We start from the raw sequence: 25,338 nt of genomic DNA, 5'->3' as shown, positions 1-25,338 counted from the left end.
CTGCAGTTTCAACTGTTATATTCTCAAAATAAATTCTATAATATTTTTTTTTCCCATGGGATATGCCTTAATTTTAAAATTTGGGCTGTATGTAAATTTCATTTTTAAAAACTGTTTTTTTTTTTATATTTTCTTAAAACACCTTTTATTACTTAAGGGTTAATATCTTAGTTTTGTTTTTATTTTACGTAGAAAATCAAAAAGAGACTCATGTTTTTACTATTAAATATTTAAATAATAAATATTTATGTTATTACGTAAAATGTATAAAAAGAATACAAAAATATTTTTGTCCGATAAATGAATATTTTATTTATTTTATTCACATATAAATAAACTATAAACAGGACATTAAAAGAAAAAAATAAAAAAATTACAATAATTGAATAGGGCAAAAAGTATGACCATATTTTTAAGAAATGGAAAAGAATAGGTATTTAATCTGCAGGTTAAGGATTACTATCTATATTAAAATCTTTTTTTTTTTTATTGTTTGTTTTTTAAAAAAGTTAATTATTTTTTTGATAATGCCCTATAGGTTTTTGTTCATTTATACGAGTGCAATTTATGCATATATATATATGTATGTAAATATGTGCATATATTTCTTGTCATAAAGCTTTTTTACGTACATGTATATATGAGTAAAAATTTTTATGAGAGTCTCATAATCAGAAAGTTTTCAATATTGCTTAATTTTTGAAAATTCGCAACTTATGCTCTCTTAAGTTAATTATTCCCAAATCCCAATTCATTTTTAACCTTATTTGCTCTTCTTTGGGTATATTGGTAAAGTCAAAATTTTTCTATTAAATTTCTAATTAATTGAATCTGTGTAGTACAAATGCACTTATTATTGTACTCATCTGTTTTTCCGTAACATGTTGTTATGATAAATTTTTCATAGTTTCAGTTCATACATTTTGTAAATGATTTCATGATTTATATTTGATTTTGGCGGTAAAATTTAAAAGAATATTTAAATTTTCACAAATATTTTTTAAATCACAACCCTATTTAAAGTTTTAAAGGTTATTACATAAATGTGTCAGCCTTCTTCTCCTTTAAAAAATTTAAACCAATAAAATTAAAACTAAATTTATTCTCTATTCATTCGCACAACATTGAAAACTTTACTGATTGTTATAAAAATTAAATTCACACCTTTTATTGCATTTTTACCATTCCGTCGTCGTCTTATCTATAATTTCAAAAAAAAAAAATTTCCTTCTTAATTTATCTCACATATTCATACGTATACGAGTATATATAAAAATACATTTACATTCCACCTTATTAATTTTTCTAAGAAGAATTTTCTATTCCAGTATATCACCTTTTTAATCTTATCTTATTCAACACCGTCATATTAAAATAAATATTAAAGGATTTGCTCTTCTTTTAAGTAGAATTTTTATTTTTTTCCTAATTTACATATTATTACAATATTCTCATTTATATTTGTTTACATACTTATATATGGGTAGTATTATATTATTCTTATAACGTGCGTATGTGCTTTCATTATATAAATTGTATATGACAAACGTATTTATTGCATTACAAATTTTATTTTTAATATTCTTAAATGGCATAATTTTATTCTTAAAGCATAATGATAAAATAAAGAAGGTCCTTATGTTCAGATATATATGCGTATAGTTTACATTTAGAGTGTATGTTTATTTAAAATTAATTTTTATATGATCATTTATTTTCTCTTCAAAATGTAACCCTTTAACAATAAACTGATACTCATTTATGTAAGAGTAATGGTATGTATGTATGTATTTTTACATACCCTTTTACTGAAACGAATAAAACATACCGAGGCAGGCAGGAGGAAAAAGAATTATTATATTTTTCTATTTTCGATAAAAAACAAAAATTTTTTTATAGTTTCTTTAAATACACTTAAGAACGCTAATAATTTTCCCTATAGTAATAAGAAAATTTCCTGTTTTTTAACATGATTCGTCCTTCGAGATTTAACCCTTTTTCTACTACTTTCAGTTTTGCTCTTATTTTTTTATTCTTGTTGAATTTTCGTGCTATTTCAAATGTACAGAAAAGCAATTTTTAGTCTTTCTATAAAAATTATGTAACACTTTATATAAGACATTTTTTATAAATTAAAAAGTCCAGTTTTTTTTATTATAGACATATATTTATAATGCTTACCTACATTCATATTAAATTATTATGATCCTTTAAAATTTATGTGTTCAATTTGTGTATGCATGTATGCTTGCATGTTTTCGAAAGGAATAGGTCAAAGGTTTCTCTCGTTTATCTCATAGAAAAAGTATTTTATAATATGAAAATAAAACACGCCCAATACTTTAATAACAATATTATTTAATTTAAATATTTATAAATAATAAGAATTTATTACATTAAGTGAAAAGAAGAAAAAAAACAAAATAAAGGGAAGATGAGAATTGAACAATTTTTCTTATTAGTTTCTATTAAGTTTTAATTATTATTTATGATTAATAATATAGTGTTTTAAATCGCATAGAACGAAAAATCTAAAACTATTGAACTACTACATATATAACGCATGTAGGCAAATTTGTGTGTTCTGCAACTTTTAAATTTAAATATTGGAATATCAAATGTACTGCCCTGCTAAATAAAAATTTTTAAATGTGGTGGTCTTACACTTACCAGGGCAGTATTAAAAGCAATATGGGCTTAATTTTTACTACATATGGAAAATTTCATTTTATTATTGGAAATACTTAGTTATTTTATACTTTATATAAGATTTTAAAAATTTCGCACTTAAACACGGACTGACTGATAGTGACACAAAATTAATCACATCCCAATTTTTTTCTTTTCATTTTCCAAAAATCAATTGAACTCAATTCCATTATCCATATTTTATTTTTATGATTTTCAATCAAAATTCATTAATTCGATTGCTATATACAAAATTTTTAACAAAAATATTTAAAAACAAAACCTTATTATGTATAAAATCAAACTTGTTGTTACCATAATTGTCAACTTGACATTTTAACTATATTTGGTAGCATTTTTATTTATTCAATTTGTTTTTTTTATTTCTCATTATTCACTCGAATCCCTCATTTATTATTACTCACAGAATAATTTATACACACATGCATAAATATATTCGAATAACAAATCGATAAGTGAATTTACACACCGATAAATATGAATTAATTGCGGTGGCGGTAAACTAAGGTGAATTCAATTATTTAACAGACAATTTTGAAAGGCAGATTTTCTATTATTTTGTTAAAGTGTTTTCACTTTTTTCTTTACCAAATTTTTTATAACAAATAAAATAAATTTTGTGTACCTTTAAAATCCAAAATAGTAATAAAAAAATAATAACGTTTTCTATTTTATTTATTGTGCAAAAAAAAAATAAATAAATTTTTTTAAGGTTAAACATTTTTTTTTTGCAACGACGGTAACGTTTAAATTAATTTTCAATGTCATTATTGAGTGTTTTTTTTTGTTTATTTATTTTATTTTTATTTTTTTTTTGGATATAATTACCATTAAACTGCATAATTTCAAATTTTATAGGTTAGAATTACTTAAAAAATATACAATTAAAATATCAAAAGCCTTAATAAGACTTTTGAAAGATGATGATGAGATTTTAAAGAGATTTACAAAAATCACTCTTCTAAGTACAACTTCACTCATTAATGTCATTATTTTGTTTCTTATTCATTAATTAATTTTTGGTTGCTTTTAATGAAAAATTTTTTTTTTGGATAAAACCACTAAATATGGGGCGCCTAATAATAATATGTTTGTTGCCATAACATTACGAATTGATTTTAAGCTTATTATTTTTTTAGGTACACATAAGTAAGTATTGTGACTACTAAAATATATTTTGAGTGACAATAATTGCTTTTTAAGACATTTTGAGTGGGTGCATATTTATTGCTAAAGAAAATTTTTTGAATATTTTAATTTTTGAAGTCTTGATATGGTAATTTATGATTGTTTCCTCCAAGCATTATTTTGAATGATGATGATGATTAAAGGTCATGAAAAATTATAATGTTTTTGTAATTACAGTTTTTATTTTAAAATAAAATCGATTATACTTAAATTGTTATTATTTAACTATTCTTAATTAATGAAATTATGCATATAAATTAAATATTTTTTATTTTTCTTGTAAATATTTTTAGATTCATTTGTAAATAGTCAAGAATGGACGATATCACGTTCAGTACCAGATTTAAGGCTTGGAATTGTTGGTTCACTAAATTCAGGGAAATCAGCTTTAGTACATCGTTATTTAACTGGTTCATATATGCAAGAAGAATCACCGGAAGGTGGAAGATTTAAAAAAGAAGTATATATTGATAATCAAAGTTATTTATTATTAATAAGAGATGAAGGTGGACCACCAGAAATGCAGGTGAGTTTTAAAATATTTATTTAAGTTAAATATAAAACTTTAAAGTGTTTAAAAAAATAGCACAATATTTATTTAAACAATTAAAAAATAATCTAATATTAAATTATTCATAATTCGTATTGCAATTCAGAGTCAGTGTTATAACCCATTACGTAGTTCTAACATAAATTTTTAATTTATTAAACTGATGATTTTATACTTGAAATGGTTTTGAAAGTAGTTTTTCCAGGTTTTACCTTCGTCAATGATTTCAATCAAAACTAATATTCTTTGTTTTCAAATTTAAATTTCAATAATTCTAAACAAAACAAAAAGAGTGTCCTTATTTTGTTTTTTGTCGATAATCCTTGTTATAAATTTTTTTTTTTCTAGTTTACAATAAAGAAATTTGAGAAATGTCACATAATTTAGTTTAAAACTTAAAATCAACAAAGTGTAAACATTTCTTTTTTTTTAGTGTATTGTTATTCTTGTTTTAATTTTTTTAATTTCACCCTATACGAAAATTTTTCTTTCTTTTTCTTTGTTTAACCAAATTCAAAAATATAGCCAAAATTTCATAAAATGTTTTGGTATTTATCATTGCATGTATTTTAAATCTTGTTTAATATTTTCCACCCTTTGACATTTTACTGCATTTTTATTATTTTCCTTTATATTTTGTTGAAATTTTAGATTATATTTTTTTTTATTTTTATTAAATAATAAACCTTAAATCCTTTTTAATACCGCAATATATAAAATACATATTGGGTAAGGACACATTGCACGAAAGAATAAAGAATGTGCATAATTATACATTTAAACGGAAATAGAGAGAGGGAGAAAAAAATAGAGAAATATAGTGAGACAAAGGGATAAATAAGAAATGAGAGTGTATTTACTTAAATTTTGCATAACGAAATTTTCATATTGAATATTTATGCAAATATTTATAAAATAATAGAATTATAAATTTGTTTTTTTATATTTTAAAACGTTAAATAAGCGAATCAAATTATTTTTGACTATAAAATTGTATCATTGTTTAATATTAGTTATGCGAATTATATAGTGATTGAAAAAAACACAGTTTTAACTCATATTCTGCGCATACGATCATAATAATTAGAGTTTAAACTGAATACCAACATTTTACTTTATTTCATTTATTATTGAGTCAAAAGATTTCATTAAAAATAAGTTTCCTTTATTATTCTTAATCGCGCAGTTTCTATACCGATATATACATATACATATATATATATGAGTACACAACGATTGTGAATATGTCAAAAGAGAACTCTTGTATATATTTGGGATTATAATTTTAAATGTGTATACTTTTGTATATTTATGCAAATAAATTAAAGTCAAAAAGGATAATTTAGATTTCTATTATTTAAAATTTTGATGGCATCGTTGATTTTGTTGTCAAGAATACCATTTAAGTAAATTACACGTGAGTAATTACTTAGGGTTGCTCATTAAAATTTTTGTTTTTATTTTGTAACTTATTACCATGCTTATATAAGAACTGTATTTTTTAAAAATGCAATTTTCAAGGAAATGGGTTCAACAACTTTGAACGTTTTATTTTTTTTTTGCACATGATGTAAGAAATTTGTTCTAATAGTTTTCGTATAAGTTTTCCCTAGGATTTCAAAGTTTTCCTCATAATAATTCCAGACTATGAAAAATGTTATGTTTCAATAGTATAGGTCCTACTACCAGTTGTCTAAATAATAAAGGAGAATAATTTTCAAATTGTTAAAATTCATTCTTTATTTTATTATAGAACTTATTTTTTGTTTTATTTTTTAATTTCATTTCGCAAATGTGGTAACAAATTTTTAGAACACTCTGTATATTGTATATTTGCAAAATATGCTTGATTATTTTACTCGTTTAAAACTATTTCCTCTTGAAATATTTTACAATTTTTGTAAATGTCAAAGGATTTTACTATTAACCTCTATTTTTTTACAATATGGTATATCCGTTCTAGTTTTAGCATTTACCTAAAATTGTTACAATCTTTTGTTATTAATTGTGGCAAATTGTCTAAATTTTATCACCATGATAATATATTTATTATTAATGATTATCAATCAATATTAATCATTACAATAAATGTTATATAATAAAAACTAATCGACTGTGTAATTTATGTGAATTAGAAATTATGATTTCATTTTTTTTTCTTACACAGCAATTTATTTTAGAATTTTTTATGAAATATGCAGTTATCAAATAAATCGACAAATTGAATTTTAATTTATAAATTTACACATTTATATTGATTATCAATTATTTAATTTATTAATTTAATTGAACAAAGAAAAAATCTATTTTACATCAAAATTTAATTGCACTTACATTTCCAATCATTTATATTAATTTAATGGTATTGAACATTTATAACAATTTTATGCATGTTATATGAATTTTAATAATTCTATTAAAATTATTTTTAATAGAAATGTTATTGAAAACTAATGAATTTCTATATATAAAAAAATTCTAATAAATAAAAATATATTTATCATTTTCCATTTAATTAACGGATTGGAAAATTGAATTTTATGATTCCGAAATTATGCAAAATTAAATTAATTTTGCTAATATATTTTTCTTTTTTATAAAAATTTTCAATTTTTTATATTGGAATATTAGATACTTTATTGAAAATTGTTAAATCAATTAGCGGCCATTATGTTGAAGTGGAATACAATATGTCTAAGTGTAATATCAAATTTTTTAATAAAATTACTAATCAAATTTTTTTAAACAAGAGGGATAATTTCGCATAATTATTTTCAATAATATTACAAGGATTTGATTTAGTTACAGATTAATAATAGCAATAAATGTATTTTAAAGGAAACAAAATAAAATTCCGAGTGTTTTCCGTAAATTTTATAGTAAAAAAACCAAATTTTAAAGTTCGTGCAGGAATATTATCAAAATAGAATCCTATATCAAAAATCAATCAAATACACACTCAATCATACATAATCAATATGATTCCATTACATAATATTAAAAAGTAATTAATCAATGATTTACCCTCTTTCTAAAGGCAACCACGTTGTAAGCTAAAATAAAATTATTTTCAGTTTAAAACCACAAATTATTGTAAATTACTTAAAAAGAAAAACAAAATTAAAATTAAAAAAAAAAGGGTTTGTGAATTAGAGGGAAAATATGTAGGTTTAATCAATAAATTCTTCATGATGTTGTACACTAGATGCACACAAACTATTATACTCTTCCGCTGTCAATCAATCAGTGAAAATCAGCTTGAAAATTTTTTTAAAATAATTTCATCCCATAAATTAACACTGAATAATTGAAAATTTCTGCGTGTTTTTTATAAGGACAATATTATAGAAAATAAAATTCGCGTATAACAACGTTCAATATGAAATCAATAGCTGGGCGCACACACATATTGTGTTTATTGATTTATTTTTTGCTTTGTATTGTAAAAATGCTTTTTTTATTATAGATTAAAAATTGAAAGTTATTAGAATTTTTCCTACTAAATCACTTTTCTATTGTATTTTTTTTTTAATCCTGCAAAAATTATTATTAAAAGTAACAAAAATCATTTTCAACCCTATTTTTTTTTGTATAATGAAAAAAAAAAATTTTTAATATTTTTGCTTTACACAAAAGAATAATCGCTTCCATGTTCCGCAACATGTTGATAATAATGACTTTTTTTTTTATACTTCTGTTCTAATAATTTTTTATTGCAAAATTTTACTATTATACGCAAGTACAGTTATATGTATATGCGGTTTACTTATATTATAAATAATTTCAATTTTAAATTATGAAAGTGTGGAATGAAATATGTATATAGGAGCTGTTGCGATTTTTTTTGCAATGTAAATAACAGAAAGAGTATAAAAAGATTTTATTAAGCACGCTTTGAATATTATTTCCCTATATGCTCGTACATTGTATGAATAAGGAGATTAAACCCACCTAAAGCCGTAATTATTGCGAGTGATAGTGTGTGAGTAATATTGTAAGAACAAAAGATCCTTTGAGTTCCGTAATTATTTTAAAAAAATTTTGGTTACATAATTACTGTTTAATTCAATATGATAACAGTAAATTTTTAGTAGCAAATTCTATTGTGAACGTAGACTTTACAAATTTTATAATTAATTTTTGTCTTTCACTTCATATTTGGATTTAAGATTATTTTACGAAAAAGTGTGACTATTTTTATTTATTATAATTAAGTCACCCCTACAAAATGATCAGTTTTCAATATGATCACCCATATTCTGTTAGACAAATTACTTGAGGTGACAAATTGTTATTGAACTGTATTCTGGTTTTCAATATAGAATTTCAAATTTCGAAATTGATTTTATTCAGAAAATTACCAAATTTTTGAACTATAAACCCCAAGTAATCCGATAAAGAGAATATGAGTAGTTGTGTATAAAAATCATACTCTTCTAAATAATTCTAACTAAAAATCATCACCGAAATCATCCTATGTTCGGATTAAAACGTATGATACTTATGGAAAATATTAAAATTAAACACTAAAACTTTTATTAAATTTCATTAAATTGGTGGCACAATGATCAGTTTAAATTAACTTTAGAGTTTTAATTATTAGGAATCAGCCCTTAAAATGCAAAGTAAATTTTTTGTATAATAAGAATATCACGTTTTTGTAATACAAACTAACAAGAATAATAATAATTTTTAATATTTGCAATCTCACATAAATTAAAATTTAAAATCAAATTTAAGTATAATGATTAATTTTGTAAAGAATATTGGAAAGCTAGAATAAATATGCATTTATAAATAATTTTAAAATTTATTTATTCAAGAATATAGAAGTGCATGTATGCTTATGTACATACATACATATATGCACAACCTCAAGAATTTTTAAATGAATAGATAATTAAAATTAAATTATTATTACATGCAATAAAATTTTAATCACATATAGTTGCTTAATATACACCAAAAAAAATATTAAAGAACAAAGGAATATTCCCAGAATGCCATGAAAACAAAAACATGCATTTTCAACATTCTTAGTAAGAACAACTTGTTTGTCTTTCTATAATATTCAATTCATTTATAGTTGTACATATATATGGTACGTGTGTAATCTTTAAAAATCTGAATATAATGAGAAAATCAAGTTAAATGAAACTTGAGACATGCATAAGTCTATACAATCCAATTTTGACAATTTTCGCTATTTTATATAATAGAAGAATTTTGTGTATATAAGTATATAAGATTATTTTACAAATTTACAATCCTTTTGTTTAACAGCTCATGAATACTTTCTTATTTTAAATATACATAGATTTTTCATTATGCACTATGTACATATACATACGTATATACTTATATATATCATATTATATGTCACTGTCTTTTATATTCTCGTGACAGTTTTTTGATGGTGGCTTAAGCAAATAAAACATCAAGAAAAAAAAAGAAGGATTGAATGAATAGAGAAGAATAAAATCTCTTTCTCCTTTCTCTATTTATACATAAAAATATCACATTGACTTTGTGCATACTTATAGGGAATTTTCATTTGAAATAGCACACGTGAAAATACAATTTACAATATAGGACCTGCTGCCGTCACAAAATACTATGCATTTATAATAATAATATGCATATTATGTGCATATATAATTTAGAGTGTTCTATTAAATATCCTGCTGCTAATAAGGCTGGATTCTTTTTACTATGAAACTACTATACAAATTTTATTCTATACAAAAATACTCGTGGCGATGATGATTTTTGCTTTTTCATTCTTTTTCTTTTCTTTTGATAAATTTATTTTTCTTTTTTGCTACTTCTACTGTTTTTATAGGAGTGAATTAAAAATTATACACATAGTATTTTTACTATATTACAAGATTGTTTTCTATATCATATTATACATGCATTGTTGCAAATCTGCATCTCTTTATCGTATATTTATGTAAGTGAGTATGTATGTATATAACTTTGTTTTAGCTATCGCAGCTTAAAAATTAAAAATATTTGTAAAGTGACAAGAATGAATGAAAATAAATTCACTGCCATTAGAAAGTATATTAGAAATGAGATGTATGTATGTATATGTGTATACACACGTTTAGAATAAAATCTCAGTACGGCTTTATAATATGGTATTGTGTATCAAAGGACATACATATTTACATATTTATAAATACTACATCATTAAGAAAGGGAAAGATATTTATTATTGCAAAAAAAAAAATTATAATATTGTTGCATATATATACACATTTTTTGCATGTGTTGAAAATATAGGAAAATTAAAAATTGAAATTTTTTTTTAAAAGCTAACGGGATATTTTTTCTTTCTTATATATATATAATATATATATGTTTACGTGTGTATGTTTACTGTTATTATTATGAAAATATTTTAATTTTTTTTTTGAATATTTTGCAACAAAATATTCTACATAAATAATTGATACTGGCGACATATTATTACTATAAAGCAAGTATCCTGCAGGGTTATTATTGTATATGCAAAATGAACTGTAAAAAACTCTTTTTTTTTCAATTTTTCTTTTTTTTCCTAATAGCTATGTTTTATATTAAAAACAAAATGCAACTTATCATTTTTATAAATTATAGATGTACACACATTGCTACCTAATGTATGTACGTATCTAGAGCTGTTATAATTATAATACAAAGAAAATTCTGTGTTTTTTAAATATAAAACCTATTCGCTTGGAAAACGCGCGCTGACTCTTATTTAATTTTATTTTTTAACTTTGATTTTATTTATGAATTTTTATGCGATGTTACCGCTTAAGGATAATTATTATGGTATTCATGCATGATCTCCTTTTTTAATTCTTAACATAAAGGATCAAAATTTAAAATAATAAAAAAAAATTAAAATTTTAAAAAATATCGTTGTTGTTAAAGTGAAGTATGGTTTGTTCTAAAAAGAGAAAAAAATGTTAAAGAGTTTTCAAGGTTTTCAATTTGTAGTTTGTGAGAGTTTTACTTTTTTTTTTATAAATTATGGCTTTCATATAGAATCAAGTTAAACTAAATAAAATGTGCAATACATAATCTTTTTACATATAAATTTGTACATATATATATACATGCATCTACATTTATAAGTATGTGCTTATTCATGCGTTATATTCAAATATATATTATATAATATACAAATATGTTGTGTATAGATTTTGTAAGAATCAAATGAAGTTTTTAAATATGCTGCTGCTGGTAATAATAATTTCAATTGCCACAAAGTATACTTGTGGCACGTGTCACTCAATCACAATAAGATTTATTATTATAATCGTATACATAAACACTGTATAGTCTACTACTTATTACTTACTGTTTATAGGCTTACCCGTATTAAGATTTTATATGAGAATTTTATTTGATGCTTAATTAAGAAGAGTTTAGAAGATGTTTGTTCATTTTGTTTATTTATCTTTTAATCAAAATGTCAGAGAGTAAATGATATTTTTATTTTGAGACACGACTTAATTGTTGAGAGAATAAGAGAGATTTTGATATATTGAAATATGTACATTCATCCGAATTTTTTGCTAGCCGCAAAGGTAATGGTATATTATTGAAAAGAATTTTGTTTTTCAATAGAAAATTTCAAATTTTCGAATTGATTTTATTCAAAAAATTAAAAAATTCATGAACAACAACCTATATGTAATAATATATAAGAAATAACGCTATTACTACGATTAACCACTTTAATATTAATAATTTTTTGAATTTAAGAGAGAATTCGTGAGCGAATTTTTCTGTTTTAAGTAATTATAATTAAGGAGTTATTAAAAGAACTAAATTCTATAGAATCCAAATAATCAAAATAAGAATTGTACTTTTAATAAGTTTGAATAAGCTATCATTATAAATTTACGGTCATATACAATTTTATGTAATTTATAGACGCTCTATACATGCATGTTTATTTGCTTTCCAAAAGGGAAAAAATGGCCACAATAAGAATTTATCTCTCTTACTTCCCTTTAACACTCCTCTTTTAAAAGCCCTTAAAAAATATGATCCGATTAATTATTCTTATATATTATGTAACAAAAAAATGTAACAAACAAAAACAAAACACTTTATCCTTTGTCGGACAGATATTAGACACAATATTTTTTTTGTAATTTAATAATAAAAGGTTACTCGTTTCTTTTTTACAAGAAAAAAAAACTAATTCTTCTCCACTTTACTTGTTTTTCACCTTATACGCTTTTATTAATATATTTATGTTAAGGGCATAAAATGGCGTATTTTCTAAGATGTTGTTAAAACCATTGTACAAACTTACATACATTTATACTTACTACATTTCGATTTACCTGCAAATTTATATTAAATATAAGTAGGAAGGAGTAGTCAAAGTGGATAATAAGATAAATTTATTTAAATATTATCTTCTATGCATTATTGTATAAGAACAAAAGGAAATGTTAAAGAAAAGGATGTTGGGGAAAAATGTTAAGGAAAATAATTTTATTACTATTGTATGTATAATGTACCTGTTGGTTTGAAGGTATGTATGTGTCTGAATTTTTATTTCTTTTGTTTATTTTTGCGTAGAAAATGTTATTAATTTATTTGTTAGCATCTTTATTGTATATATATATATCATACTTCTACTTAGTTTTGATTTTGTGCTCCAATTTTCATCTCTCTTCTTCATTCTTTAAATTCTACTTATCTTTTGTTCTATATCCCCATAAATATAAAATAATGTTTAAAATCCCTCGAGTTGAAATTGTTTTCTGTTTTCTGTGTTTTTTTTTTGTGTAATTGTTTATTGAACATAATACATAATACTTTGTTAAATAAAATTACTTTAGGCGTACTTATGGTATGTAAAAAAAATTACTACAGGAAATCTTTTACAAATATCTACAAGTATCTATATATAATCTTGATACGAGTATACCCCCATCTCATATCTCATTCTCATTCTAAAGCGCATTGATAATTTATGTTGCCTTTTCTCTAACTCTCATTTTCTATGTAAGCAAAAGCATTATCATATCACAATTCTCAATGGTTATTCTTTAAAAAAAATTATGTAAAATGGGAAATTTTTTTTTCTTTATGAAACAGGAAGTAAACTTAAGGTCAAATCAAGACATAAAAATAAAATGAACTTTTGGGGATTTTCGAAAATGTAGAAAAACGAAAGAAGGAAAGAGACAAAAAGGGAAGTGGAACAGGTGATATAAGAATGGGAAAGAGAAATTTAAACAAAATTTTGTAGTTCGTAGTTGAGTAGAGCACAGCTTTTTCCTTTCATTTTGCTTTGATCTTTTTCAATTTTCTTGTTGTTGCTTTATTTCCTCTTTCCATAATTTTTTTTGAGGGATTTGAAAAATTGAGAAATTAGATTCTACTAAAATTATATTTTTTAACAGTTTTGTTATATAAAGTTGCTAAAAACAGAAGGTGGAGAAGATTCGTTTGCTCCCAACAGATTACCTTTTACTTTTTATATTTTGTTTTGTTTTTTTTGTTTTTCTTGTTTTTTGACTAATAACATCTCTTTTAAAAATTTCTTTTTTCTCTTTCAAATTGAATTTTTGATTGTTTATCATAGTATTAAATTTTATCATAGTTTCCCTAAGGGCTCAAGAAATCTTTTTTAAGAAGAATTGAAAAATTTGTTTGAAAATTTAAAATTTCAAAAGTATACGCGATGTATGCACGTATACGTATAAATGTTATAACTTTAAGTTGTTACATATCTTTTAAGAAAAGAACAAGAAAATTAAAATTTAAGTAAAAATTCAAAATTAAATTTCAATTTTGGGCGAAATTTAGTCTAGACATTTTTTTAAATTATATTTTTGAAACAATTCTATATATGTATATAAAAATAAGTTTAGGTTATCTTTAGTAAATATTTCATGTTACGATGGAAATTTGATTAATATTATGCAGGTTTTATTATATTGCCTGGTATATTCGTTATATATATGAAAGACTTTAACAATAAGTATTCATTTTGTAGCGTAATCAGTATAGGAAATTTCATATTCAAGAAATACAAAATTAAAGTTTAATGAACTACTTACTTTATTCAGATAAGCTCCTTTTGCTTTAAATAAATATAATTTATATATTTTAATATTTTTGCTTTAATATATATATTTAAGCAATTTTTAATTAAGGGAATAAATTTTAGTAATTAGAAATTTGCGAATTATTGCACGATGTACTTACATCTTCATGTCTCTATTTGGAATTACAATATTACAAGAATGAAACAGATGCGAAAAAAATTTTACTCCGATCTCAAAATAGTCTAATTTTTTTTAGATTTTTGTATAAGTATGTGATATTTTGTTTTCTAATTCATTACAGTAACTTTTTCTTCTTTATTCCTAATATCGATTTTCGGATGTACATTTGAATAAACATTTCAAGCTTGATATTTCATTTTTCTGAAAAGAAAAAACACATATATAATAAAATTTACATTAAAAACTAACCATAATGACATTTTTCTAAAATCTAACTTCATTATATATACTGTTATAAACACATTATAACAGTAAAAAAGGCTTCAATGACAATTTATTTATCTTCAAACTTTTCTTTCTTTTTTATTTTGTTCTCTTACTAAAAAACAAAATATTTATTCTTTTGAAACTTGAATATCCTTTTTTAAAAAAAAACAAGTAAAAACGTTTCAGTCGGTATAAACCGATTGAATTATACCCTGCACCTTTCGTTATTGTGTAGCAATTACTTGAACCTCTAAAATTATTCTATAGAAACTTCACGGACATGTCTGACCCATAATTGGACATCCGACTGCCAAGTTTCATGAATCTGACCTTATAATTTTTCCAAATATTTAAAATTAGCTTTTGGAATTGTATGGTAAGTACCTGAACCTGCCAAGCAATTCCACCAAAACTTCACAAATATATCAGATCTATAATCGGACACACAACTGCCAAGTTTCATGAATCTGACTTTATTATTTTTTCAAATATTAAGAATAAGCTTTTAAACTTGTATGGGATCTACTCGAATCTGTTAAGCAATTCCACCAAAACTTCAGAAATATATGTGACCTATAACTCGACATACAACTGCCAAGTTTCATGAATCTGACTTTATTATTTTTCCAAATATGTAAAATAAGCTTTTGGAGTTGTATGGCAAGTACCCGAACCTGTCAAGCAATTCCATCAAAACTTCACAAATATATTTGATCTATAATCGGACACACAACTGCTAAGTTTCATGAATCTGACTTTATTATTTTTCCAAATATTAAGATTAAGCTTTTAGACTTGCATGGGAGCTACTCGAACCTGTCAAGCAATCGCACCAAAACTTTAGAAATATGTCTGACCTATAATTGGACACACGACTGCCAAGTCTCATGAATTTGACTTTATTATTTTTCCAAATATTTAAAATAAGCTTTTAGACTTGTATGGGAGCTACTCGAACCTGTCGAGCAATTCCACCAAAACTTCAGAAATATATTTGAGCCATAATTGGACACATGATTGCCAAGTTTCATGAATCTGACTTTATTATTTTTCTAAATATTTAAAATTTGCTTCTGGAGTTGTATGTCAGGTACCCGAACCTGTCAAGCGATTCCTCTAAAACTTCAGAAATATATTTGACCTATAATTGGACACATGACTGCCAAGTTTCATGGATCTGACTTTATTATTTTGCCGAATATAAAAAATTTGCTGTTGGAGTTGTATGGCAGCCACCCGAACCGGTGCAGCTACCCCATTATAATTTTTAGAGCATGTGTAGAATATAATTGGACACATGTATACAAAATTTTATATTTATACCTTTATTAGTTTTTGAAATATTTAAAATAAACTCTTTGAGTTGTATGGCAGCTACCCGAACCCGTTGTCCGAATTAGTCCAATAACAATAGGGCTCGTCCTTGGTACAAAAGAAAAAACTTGTGAAAGTTTGGTGTCGATTGCATTATGCGTTTTTGAGTTATCGTGCGATCGGACGGACGGACGGACGGACGGACGGACGGACGGACGGACGGACGGACGGACGGACGGACAGACGGACATGTCTAAATCGACTCAGAATTTTACGCTGAGCAAGAATATATATATATGTCCATACCGCAGATGACTCCTTCAAGTAGTTACAAACTCCATACCAAAGTTAATATACCCTTCACGAAGTGCAGGGTATAAAAAAGGTAAACTCATATAATGAGTTGGGATTATAATAACATGTCGACATAATTATGTTGAGTGAAATGCAATTCACTTAGCTTTAGCTTTTAATAATACAAACAATATTTGAATATTTACCACGTTTCTTATATTCAAAATAATATAGAACCGAAGCGAACATAATAAATATATCATATATAATAATATAAACTGTTATACGTATACATTACATAGATATGCACATATAATAAAATAAAAATTTTCCAAATGGAAACAAAAACACAAGAAAGTCAAATATCTAAAAAAAGAGTTTTGAATTACTTACTGCGACAAAGTGACTTCAACAAAAAAAAAATTTATTTAAGAAAGATGACAAATATTTATATGGATACTATATGTATTTATATGTATGTACATAATATGTAAATTAATTGAAGACTTAACAAACAATAAATGCATTTTATGTATACAGGGTTTTCTCGTATAAGTTGGAAAATAATTTTAGGGACGATTCTTTGATGAATTTCCAGCAAAAAATTGTATGAAATTTGCATTTTTCGCATTGTTTTTAAGAACATTTAACAGGTTTTACTCGCAAAACCATGAGAGATAGAGTAAAATGTTATGTGGGTTAACTTTTAGCTCTTATTGTAGAGTATCGAAAAAAAAACAGAAAAAAAATAATAATAGTAACATAAATTTTCGAGAAATACATATCATGTTTTTTAAAACAAATTTACAAAAAACAAAAAAACAAAAATTTTGACTTTGACGTATTTATCTCAAAAACTATGACTCAAATCAAATTGATTGTATGGCCAAAAATAAAGGGCAATTAATAGATTGTGAAACTAACCCTACATGGTTACTCTATGTCGGATGGTTCTGAAGTTATATAAGCATTTATTTATATATGAATGAAAAATCTAGTACTTTTTTTTTGCAACAGACTGTAGTTCGAAAACGAATATATCAGCTTACCCCTCCCACCATTCATACAATTATTTGCTGGAAATTGATCAAATAATCATCACTGAAATTGTGCAAAACACCCTGTGTGTACAGTACATTATATGTATTATACTCGTATTTTATATACATATATCTACATACACATCTTATGAATGAATATTATTATGATATGTTTGTTTAATGCATTTATTCTCTTTTCTATATAGAAGGTGGGAATAATGTGGTTCTAATATAAAGCATGATTACATATATCATATTGTAATTTATTTATACTAAATATATTTATATATATACCCTTCTTTTTAATTTTGTTTTTTAAAACAGAGTAAATCATTAAATAGAATATGATAAAAAAAAGGATAATACGTTTCATATTACATTTTTATGTAATATTCTATATAAAAATGCCAAAATCGAAAGGATAACAAAAGAGTTAAAATTTTATTTAAGTAAACAAATTTCATCAAATGTACATACATACATTCGTATGTTTAAAAAATAATGTATATAGTACAACTGTACAAACATATTTATATTATTAAGTTTGTCACTGTTTTTGTCACGTTTATGTTTTTATATGAAAAGGTATCAAAACACAAAGTAATAACAAAAAAAAGTTAAAATTATATTGAATTTTTGAAATTTTATAACAAAAATGATATGTTTATGTGTAGCGTATATGAACGCGACTTTTGTTCACATACATATACACTTATATAGAATATAGACAAGAAGAAAAAAGGAAAAAAGAAGGATATTAAATTTTATTAGCCATATTTAAGGTAATATGCTTATACGAATAACATTTCAATTTTAAGGTATTTTTTTGGGTTCACTCCTTTCTTTCATTTCTCTTTATTTTCGTTTTTTTTATACATATTACACTTATTTTAATGTTATGACGGTTGTTAGTTGATTAAATTGATGGTTTCATATTCAATTTAAGTGGTTAAATTTCAATTTATTTTTTTTTTGTTATTACATCATATGTGCATTATTTTTTTTTTTCAAAAATAAATATATTTTTAATAATGTATATTGTTTTTGTACTTAAATCGATCTTGATTGAGCGAAAATTTAATATAAATTTACTGAAGATTTTTTATTTTTTTTTGTTGTTTATTTTAATATTTTAACATAAAAGCCTGTCAATTATATGCGAAAATAAATGGAATTGAAAATTAAGTTTTTTATTAAAATTTTAAATTTAAAAAAAATATTTTATTTGGTTAAAATAAGGTTTTATAGTCTATTTCTAATATAAATTCTTAATGACATAAATATATCACATGATATAAAGTTTTTCTTTATTAAAGAATTGGAAAGAGATTTGAAAATTATTTGCAGTCTTAATAAAAAATTAAAATTTTCAAAAATATTTCCTGTCTGATATAAATTTATTGCATGACATAAATTTGTGTCATGATATAAATTTTAAATTTTGTGTTAAAAAATGAAATGGGACTGAATATTTTTATTGTCTCAATCAATATCGCATTTTTTTTTTTGAAAAATTGTGGAACAAATTTAGAGATAAGGCACATTCAGATTATGAAGTGACAAATGAAACGAAAGAAAAATGAATTTATTTTGTTTCTTTCACACTTCTAATTTTCCACATTTTCTTTCTCGCAACTTCAATAGTTTGTATATACGAGAATATACTATATAGGAATTTTCCACATTTTTAATCAAATTTATAAAAATAATATAAAAAAAAAGCCAATTTGAAAAAATCCCATATTCATTAAATTTGATTTTTTTTTACACAATCAGTAAAATTTAATTTTCTTGAATAATATATAATATGTGCATTTGTATATGTTATACAATTATTTTTCATTTTAAGAATTACAAAATTTCAAATTCAAGATTTCGTCTTGATTGTACAGAATTTTGTTAGAATTAATAAAATTATTTACATGGAAAATCAAATATATTACATCCATATAATATACATACAAAAGCATTCCTTATTTCTCCCAATTTCTTTTTCCTATATAGTATATTCTCGTATATACAAACTATTGAAGTTGCGAGAAAGAAACCAATTTAGAAAACTTTTCAAAATACTTTCTATTATTATACCCTATATATACATAAATTGAACAAATTGAGATTATAGAGTGTGATCGATTATATTTGGAACTCAAATCTGTACATTCTTTTGTTACATAATTATCTGTGAATTTTAATAATATAATAGAAAAATTAGAATAATAATACTAGACTGTATATATATATAAAAATACAAAAGTTTCATTTGTCATTAACATTTACTTACATATTTAATTCTTTATACAATTTTCATAGTACAATATTAAAAATCCTCTTCCCAATATGAAATTATTTTCATTTTACCGCTCCTTTATACTAAAATGTCCTTTTCACATTATATAGCTAATATGTATATATATATATACACACCCACTATATCCTCTCCACAACAAAAGTTTTATTTGGCACTCAATATTAACTTCAATTTCTTATAAATTGAATCCAGTTAAAGTTGAATAGATCTAAGAAAGTATAAACAAATAAAAGAAATTTAAACTACTATGCATTTGTAATAAAATGGCGCCCAATTTAATTTATTTTTATATATTACAATAAGTATATATACAAGATTTTGGTGGTGGGGTATACACAAAAAAAAACGTTATACGGACAGCAATTGAAGGGTGTGCTAAAACTTTTTATCAAAAATTTTTTCATTTAAATAAATTTTTTTCTTTGTTAAAAAAACAAAAACAAAATACCATTGAAAACAGCGATACAATCATAATAACAATAATAAAAGTAATGACAGGTAATCACGTGACATTTTATTTCATTCTTATATAATACTATTTTTACCGCAACAAATTCTTACGTTCAAGTTTACTTAACTATGTATGTATGAGAGTATATTTTCTCCCCCAAAATTAAACATAAATATTTTACTTTCCTTAGCTTTCGCACCCTAACTTTTATTTAAATAAACATAAGAAAAAAAACCAAAACTTTTTTGTATTAAGTAAGTAAGCAAGTGCATATATAGTTAAAACTTTTCTGGTTAACAAGAAATTTGACAATTATATAATGTTTAAGGGGAGAAAATTTTATTAAAAGATCCAAAAGTTTGAGTGATAAATTGTTGCATTATGTACAGGGTTTTTCAATTGAATTATGGAATTTATATAAAAAAAAATGGGAAAGAATGGTTTTTGTTTTAATTTATTTCCTTAAAATTTTGCTTGAACAGAAATTGCTTGTGCTTATTCCATAACAAATATCAACGTGTTAGATTGCTGGTGTCAGTGCACTAAACCTGGAGGTTACAGAAATTTTTAATAGTATTTGTTCGCATCTGTCATTATAATAAAAGAAAGAGCATATTGTGAGGATCAATAAAAAATTGTAAACAAATAAAGTATATGCAATGTTAACTAAATGACCTGTAGCACCACTATATAACAATAACAGTAAATGAATTTTTTACAACTTTTCTTAAAGTTGATGTTATATAACTTGTATTTAAAGAAAAAACTGAACGTATTTCAATTTTTATTTGGTTCGAACTTTTCAATTTTATGTAAGAAATATATGCATGTGACATCGAGTGATTAGCGTTATATAAGCAAGTAATGTTACATACCACTCCTAATCATTGTTGTCAAAAATAATTTTGTTTACCATGAAAAACCCTTTATTCAAAAACAAGAAAAGCAAAATTATGTTATTAAAATTACAAAGATAGAAATTTTCTTTTGTAGTACGATATATGTACGCATTTATAGTTAAGTGACTATTAAATTAATGCAAAACTTCCACAAATTGCTATAGGTACTTATTTGTATAAAAGTAATCATTTATATGGATTGTTAACTTTAACGATTTTCGAAAAGCAACCAAAAACAAAAATAACACGGGGAATTTTTGAATTTTCTTTAATATTTTCTAAATAGTTGTGGCGCCACTTTCTAAGTCTAATTGTCAAAAACAAAAGACAACGAATAAATTTTTTCATTTAAGTAAATTTTTGTTTTTTTTTTTAATAAAATAAACAAAAATTTTAAAAGGGGAGAAGAATAAACTAAATAAATTTTATTAAAAAAATAACTATTTTCTCCCCATTGAAAACAAAATGGAGCCTCGACATAATACAAAGTAAGTTTTTTTTAGACGAAGATTGACATTTGATTTATTTTTAAGGAGAAAAACAACACGAAACACAAAAAAAAAGCGAAACCGATAAGTTTATAAACCGCTCCCCATACTGTTAAAATATTACAACGTCACTGAAATTGGCGACAGGTTTGTTCATTTTAATTTTAGGTAAAATAAATGCACAAATTGTCAGTCACGCAATCCCTTTTTTAAAAAAACCTAAATAGAGTCTATATAATGCATACTTTTATTTATGTATGCATGTACTTTACATATTATAATATAAAAGAGTTGGTATACTAAACCGGAAAGGAAAAGAAATCGTGCTATATAAGTATATACAATTAGAAGAAGGAATGTTCGAAATGTATTTCTGTATTTAAATGTGTGTATATATTACCATAATAATATCGTACAGTTTAAGCTAGACATGCAAACTCTTATATGTTACATAAGAAACTTTTAAATTAAAAAATGATGTTGAAATTAAATTGAAATGTGATAAGAAATTAAGAAATTTTATATGAAAAAATTGATACGATGTGAAAATTTTTATTCCCCAACATACAGGGGGGAGGGGGATCATATAATTATATAAAAAAAAAAAAAAACAAAAAATCCGGAAATTTGTAATAATTTTAAATAGAAAGGAAAAAAATAAGAAGAAAAAAAAATAAATTAAACCAAATATAACGTAATTATGAAGTTGTGGATGATAAAGGTGTACGGATTGAAAAATAGTAACTTGCATTGCAACAAATTTCAATGTAAAAGTGCGGTAAGAAGAGTGAAAATTTCATCAAGTAGTTTTGTACACTTGTAGCACTGTAAACTAGTTTAAAAGTTTTACTATACAAAATTATGTAATTTTTATAGCAGACTTTTTTTTGTTAATAAATCTAGTTTTATTAACCTTATCGCAATTTTCCATATAATTAATATATGTACGTTAATTAACACATTGTTGACCGGTCACGAGTTTTTATGGCCGAACGTGTTGACCGGCTACGAGTAATCTCGTAATGAATTTTTTTTTCGCATCGCTGTTGTTTTCTCTGTTAGCGACCATACAGTGCAATTGTTGATTAGTATAACACAAGCTATTTCTTATATATATATATATATAAGTCTTTTGTTGTAAAAAATATTGAATAATTTAAAAAATTTAAAAAACAATGACGGAACGTAATGAAGAATCTTTCAATGAATTACACGCGGAAGCTTTATCTGATCGTCCGAGTGATTAAAAATCGAATTGTGGTAACTGTGAAAATGATACTGTATGAGAAAAGAGCGACTCTGATATTAAGCCACCAAAATATTAAAAATGAAATATTAAAAGTTGATAATAAATAAAATTTATTAAAACTTATTTTTATTATTTTACTTCGACATCCAATTACGAAATAATAGCCAGGGATATGAGATAAATTTTCAATAAAATTGCCGGTCAACAATGTGTCAAAACACATAACATAATCATTTAACATGGGATTGGAATGAAAATTTTATGAAAAATTAAATTTAATTGAATTTATAAAGAAATTTTTCAATAATAGTAGAAATATTTCATAGAATTTCAATATTTATGCGATTTTATATTGGTTATTAGGACTATTTTACTGGGAATAATTCCTAGTATTTACAGGCAATATGTAATTCTTTTAATTGATTTTATAGGAAAAATGAAAAAAATTTTTTTTCATGCTTTCAATATCAATTAAAGGTAATTTTCAATATAAATAATTAGGTGTGTAAAAATAGATTAAAAGTTCATTTTCGGAAAATACAAAATTGCTCAGTCTATTTTTATTTTATTTTTTGTTAGTGAAAAGCAATTATTTTGTCGTCCTTTTATTTGTTGATTAACATATAACGTGTCAATTTTCGCTCTTCATGTCAATAATAATTTCGATTTATAACAATGAACGAATTTCTCGTTTTGTTTTCTTTTTTTTAATAATATAAGTGACTATTTTTTTATGGAATAGAAATCAATCAAAATAATTAAATTGTAATTTGTATTTAGCTGTTATTGGCTATAAATATTATGTTATTTAAATTCAGTATTCATACAGATAAAGGGCTTCAATCAAACTCTTCCAAATCTTAAGATCCCATTGCGCCGTTTTCGAAGTTATTTAAAATAAAAAGTTAGTGAAATATTTGATGTATTCGAATGCTACCGTGTCTGATTTCTGGGATTTATAATATTTGTCAATATAAAGCAAATTTTTTAGCCGAATTTATTTATAATATTTTATTTTTAGTATTTATTAATAGTTATTAATAATATTTTTTTTTTAGTATATTATTAATAATATTCTCTTCGAAAACAAATTTTCGGTTGATATTTTCTCTTTCCAATTCTTAACTTTTCCAATTTCTCTTATTATTGTTTCATTATTTTTGGCATGTGTTTCAATTGGGATGTGACAGAATTGGGAAAGAGGCGTAAATTGTTCAAATCGAATTAAATGAAAATTGTGATTTAAAAGCCTTTATGATGGAACAAGAATAATGAAATTTCTTTCAAATATTTTCAATTTAAAAAGGCAAAATATTCAAAACTAAAATTTTATTAATTCTCTTCATGTCTCTTATACCACTGAAGGTTCATTCTTGTGGGATCTTTTTAAAAGTTGAATTCCAAATTTTCTATGTTTGTTGTATTTCTATTGCATATTGGTCATCTTCTATTTAATGCGGCACGCTTTAAAATTTATTTGGGTATATACAATTCGACGAGAATTTTTATTTTTGTTGAATTTAGAAGTTTATTTAATTTTAACCTCATTAAAATTTCATTGAACATTTTTCCTAATTTTATAAAAAAAGAATTTGTTTTTTTTTTTTTTTATTAAAATGAGTAATTATTTTCTTATATTGCAGACTGTACTTTTAAATATTTAAATAAATACACATATGTATACATAAATCTTTTGTTTTAAAAAACCATGGCTATTTATAAAAAAATGTGGAATACAATATTGATAACCAACCTCGTTAATAAGTTCAAACCATAAAAAAATTGCATTGGTTTTTTTTTTGTTACCGAAAACCCAATTACAAAATCAAAACATTTAGAGCTACCTATTATTACCCCGCAGGATATTTAAAGTTAAAATATAAAAAAATTTAAATCCTTTTTGTTGTACTTTTTATTTCCAAATATACAATCAAAATTTTATTGAACTCTGAACTAATTTTCATATGAATTTTAGGAAAAACTGGCTGGTTACCAAAAAATAAAAAACTGTACAGAAATCAAACACAAGACAAATTTGTCCTGTTTTTATTAAATTGAAATATTGTACATTCATACATGCATACATACAAATATTCATGCAAATTTTATACAATTGTATAGATGAATATTTGCTTCCTATATAATTTTTATTATACAGTACAGTAAAATTGCATTGAAACGCATTTTATATCAGGAATTTGACATGCGTAGACGCACTCTATTTTCATTATCCTATTTTTATATTTTCCTTTTTTTTTATTCCTTTAAAAACTTTAAGAGAAGGTATTGAAATTCATGAACTCTTTAAATGCATTCGATTATCATCAA

At 23.7% G+C, this 25,338-nt stretch overlaps 1 protein-coding gene across 1 annotated transcript in view; it reads left to right on the top strand.

Moving 5' to 3' along the window:
• Nucleotides 1-25,338, top strand: part of LOC129606078 (centaurin-gamma-1A) — a 125,816-nt gene that overhangs the window by 76,109 nt on the left and 24,369 nt on the right. Inside the window, exon 2 of the mRNA XM_055516173.1 lies at nucleotides 4,191-4,423. Coding sequence (XP_055372148.1) covers nucleotides 4,191-4,423 — 233 coding nt within the window. The remainder of the gene's footprint in view (nucleotides 1-4,190; nucleotides 4,424-25,338) is intronic.

Source organism: Condylostylus longicornis, unplaced genomic scaffold, assembly GCF_029603195.1.
Source record: "Condylostylus longicornis isolate FDR11 unplaced genomic scaffold, ASM2960319v2 ptg000017l, whole genome shotgun sequence".
Classification (NCBI taxonomy): domain Eukaryota; kingdom Metazoa; phylum Arthropoda; class Insecta; order Diptera; family Dolichopodidae; genus Condylostylus; species Condylostylus longicornis.
Note: the sequence above shows the minus strand (reverse complement) of the source record. Positions and strands in the feature narration are given on the sequence as shown.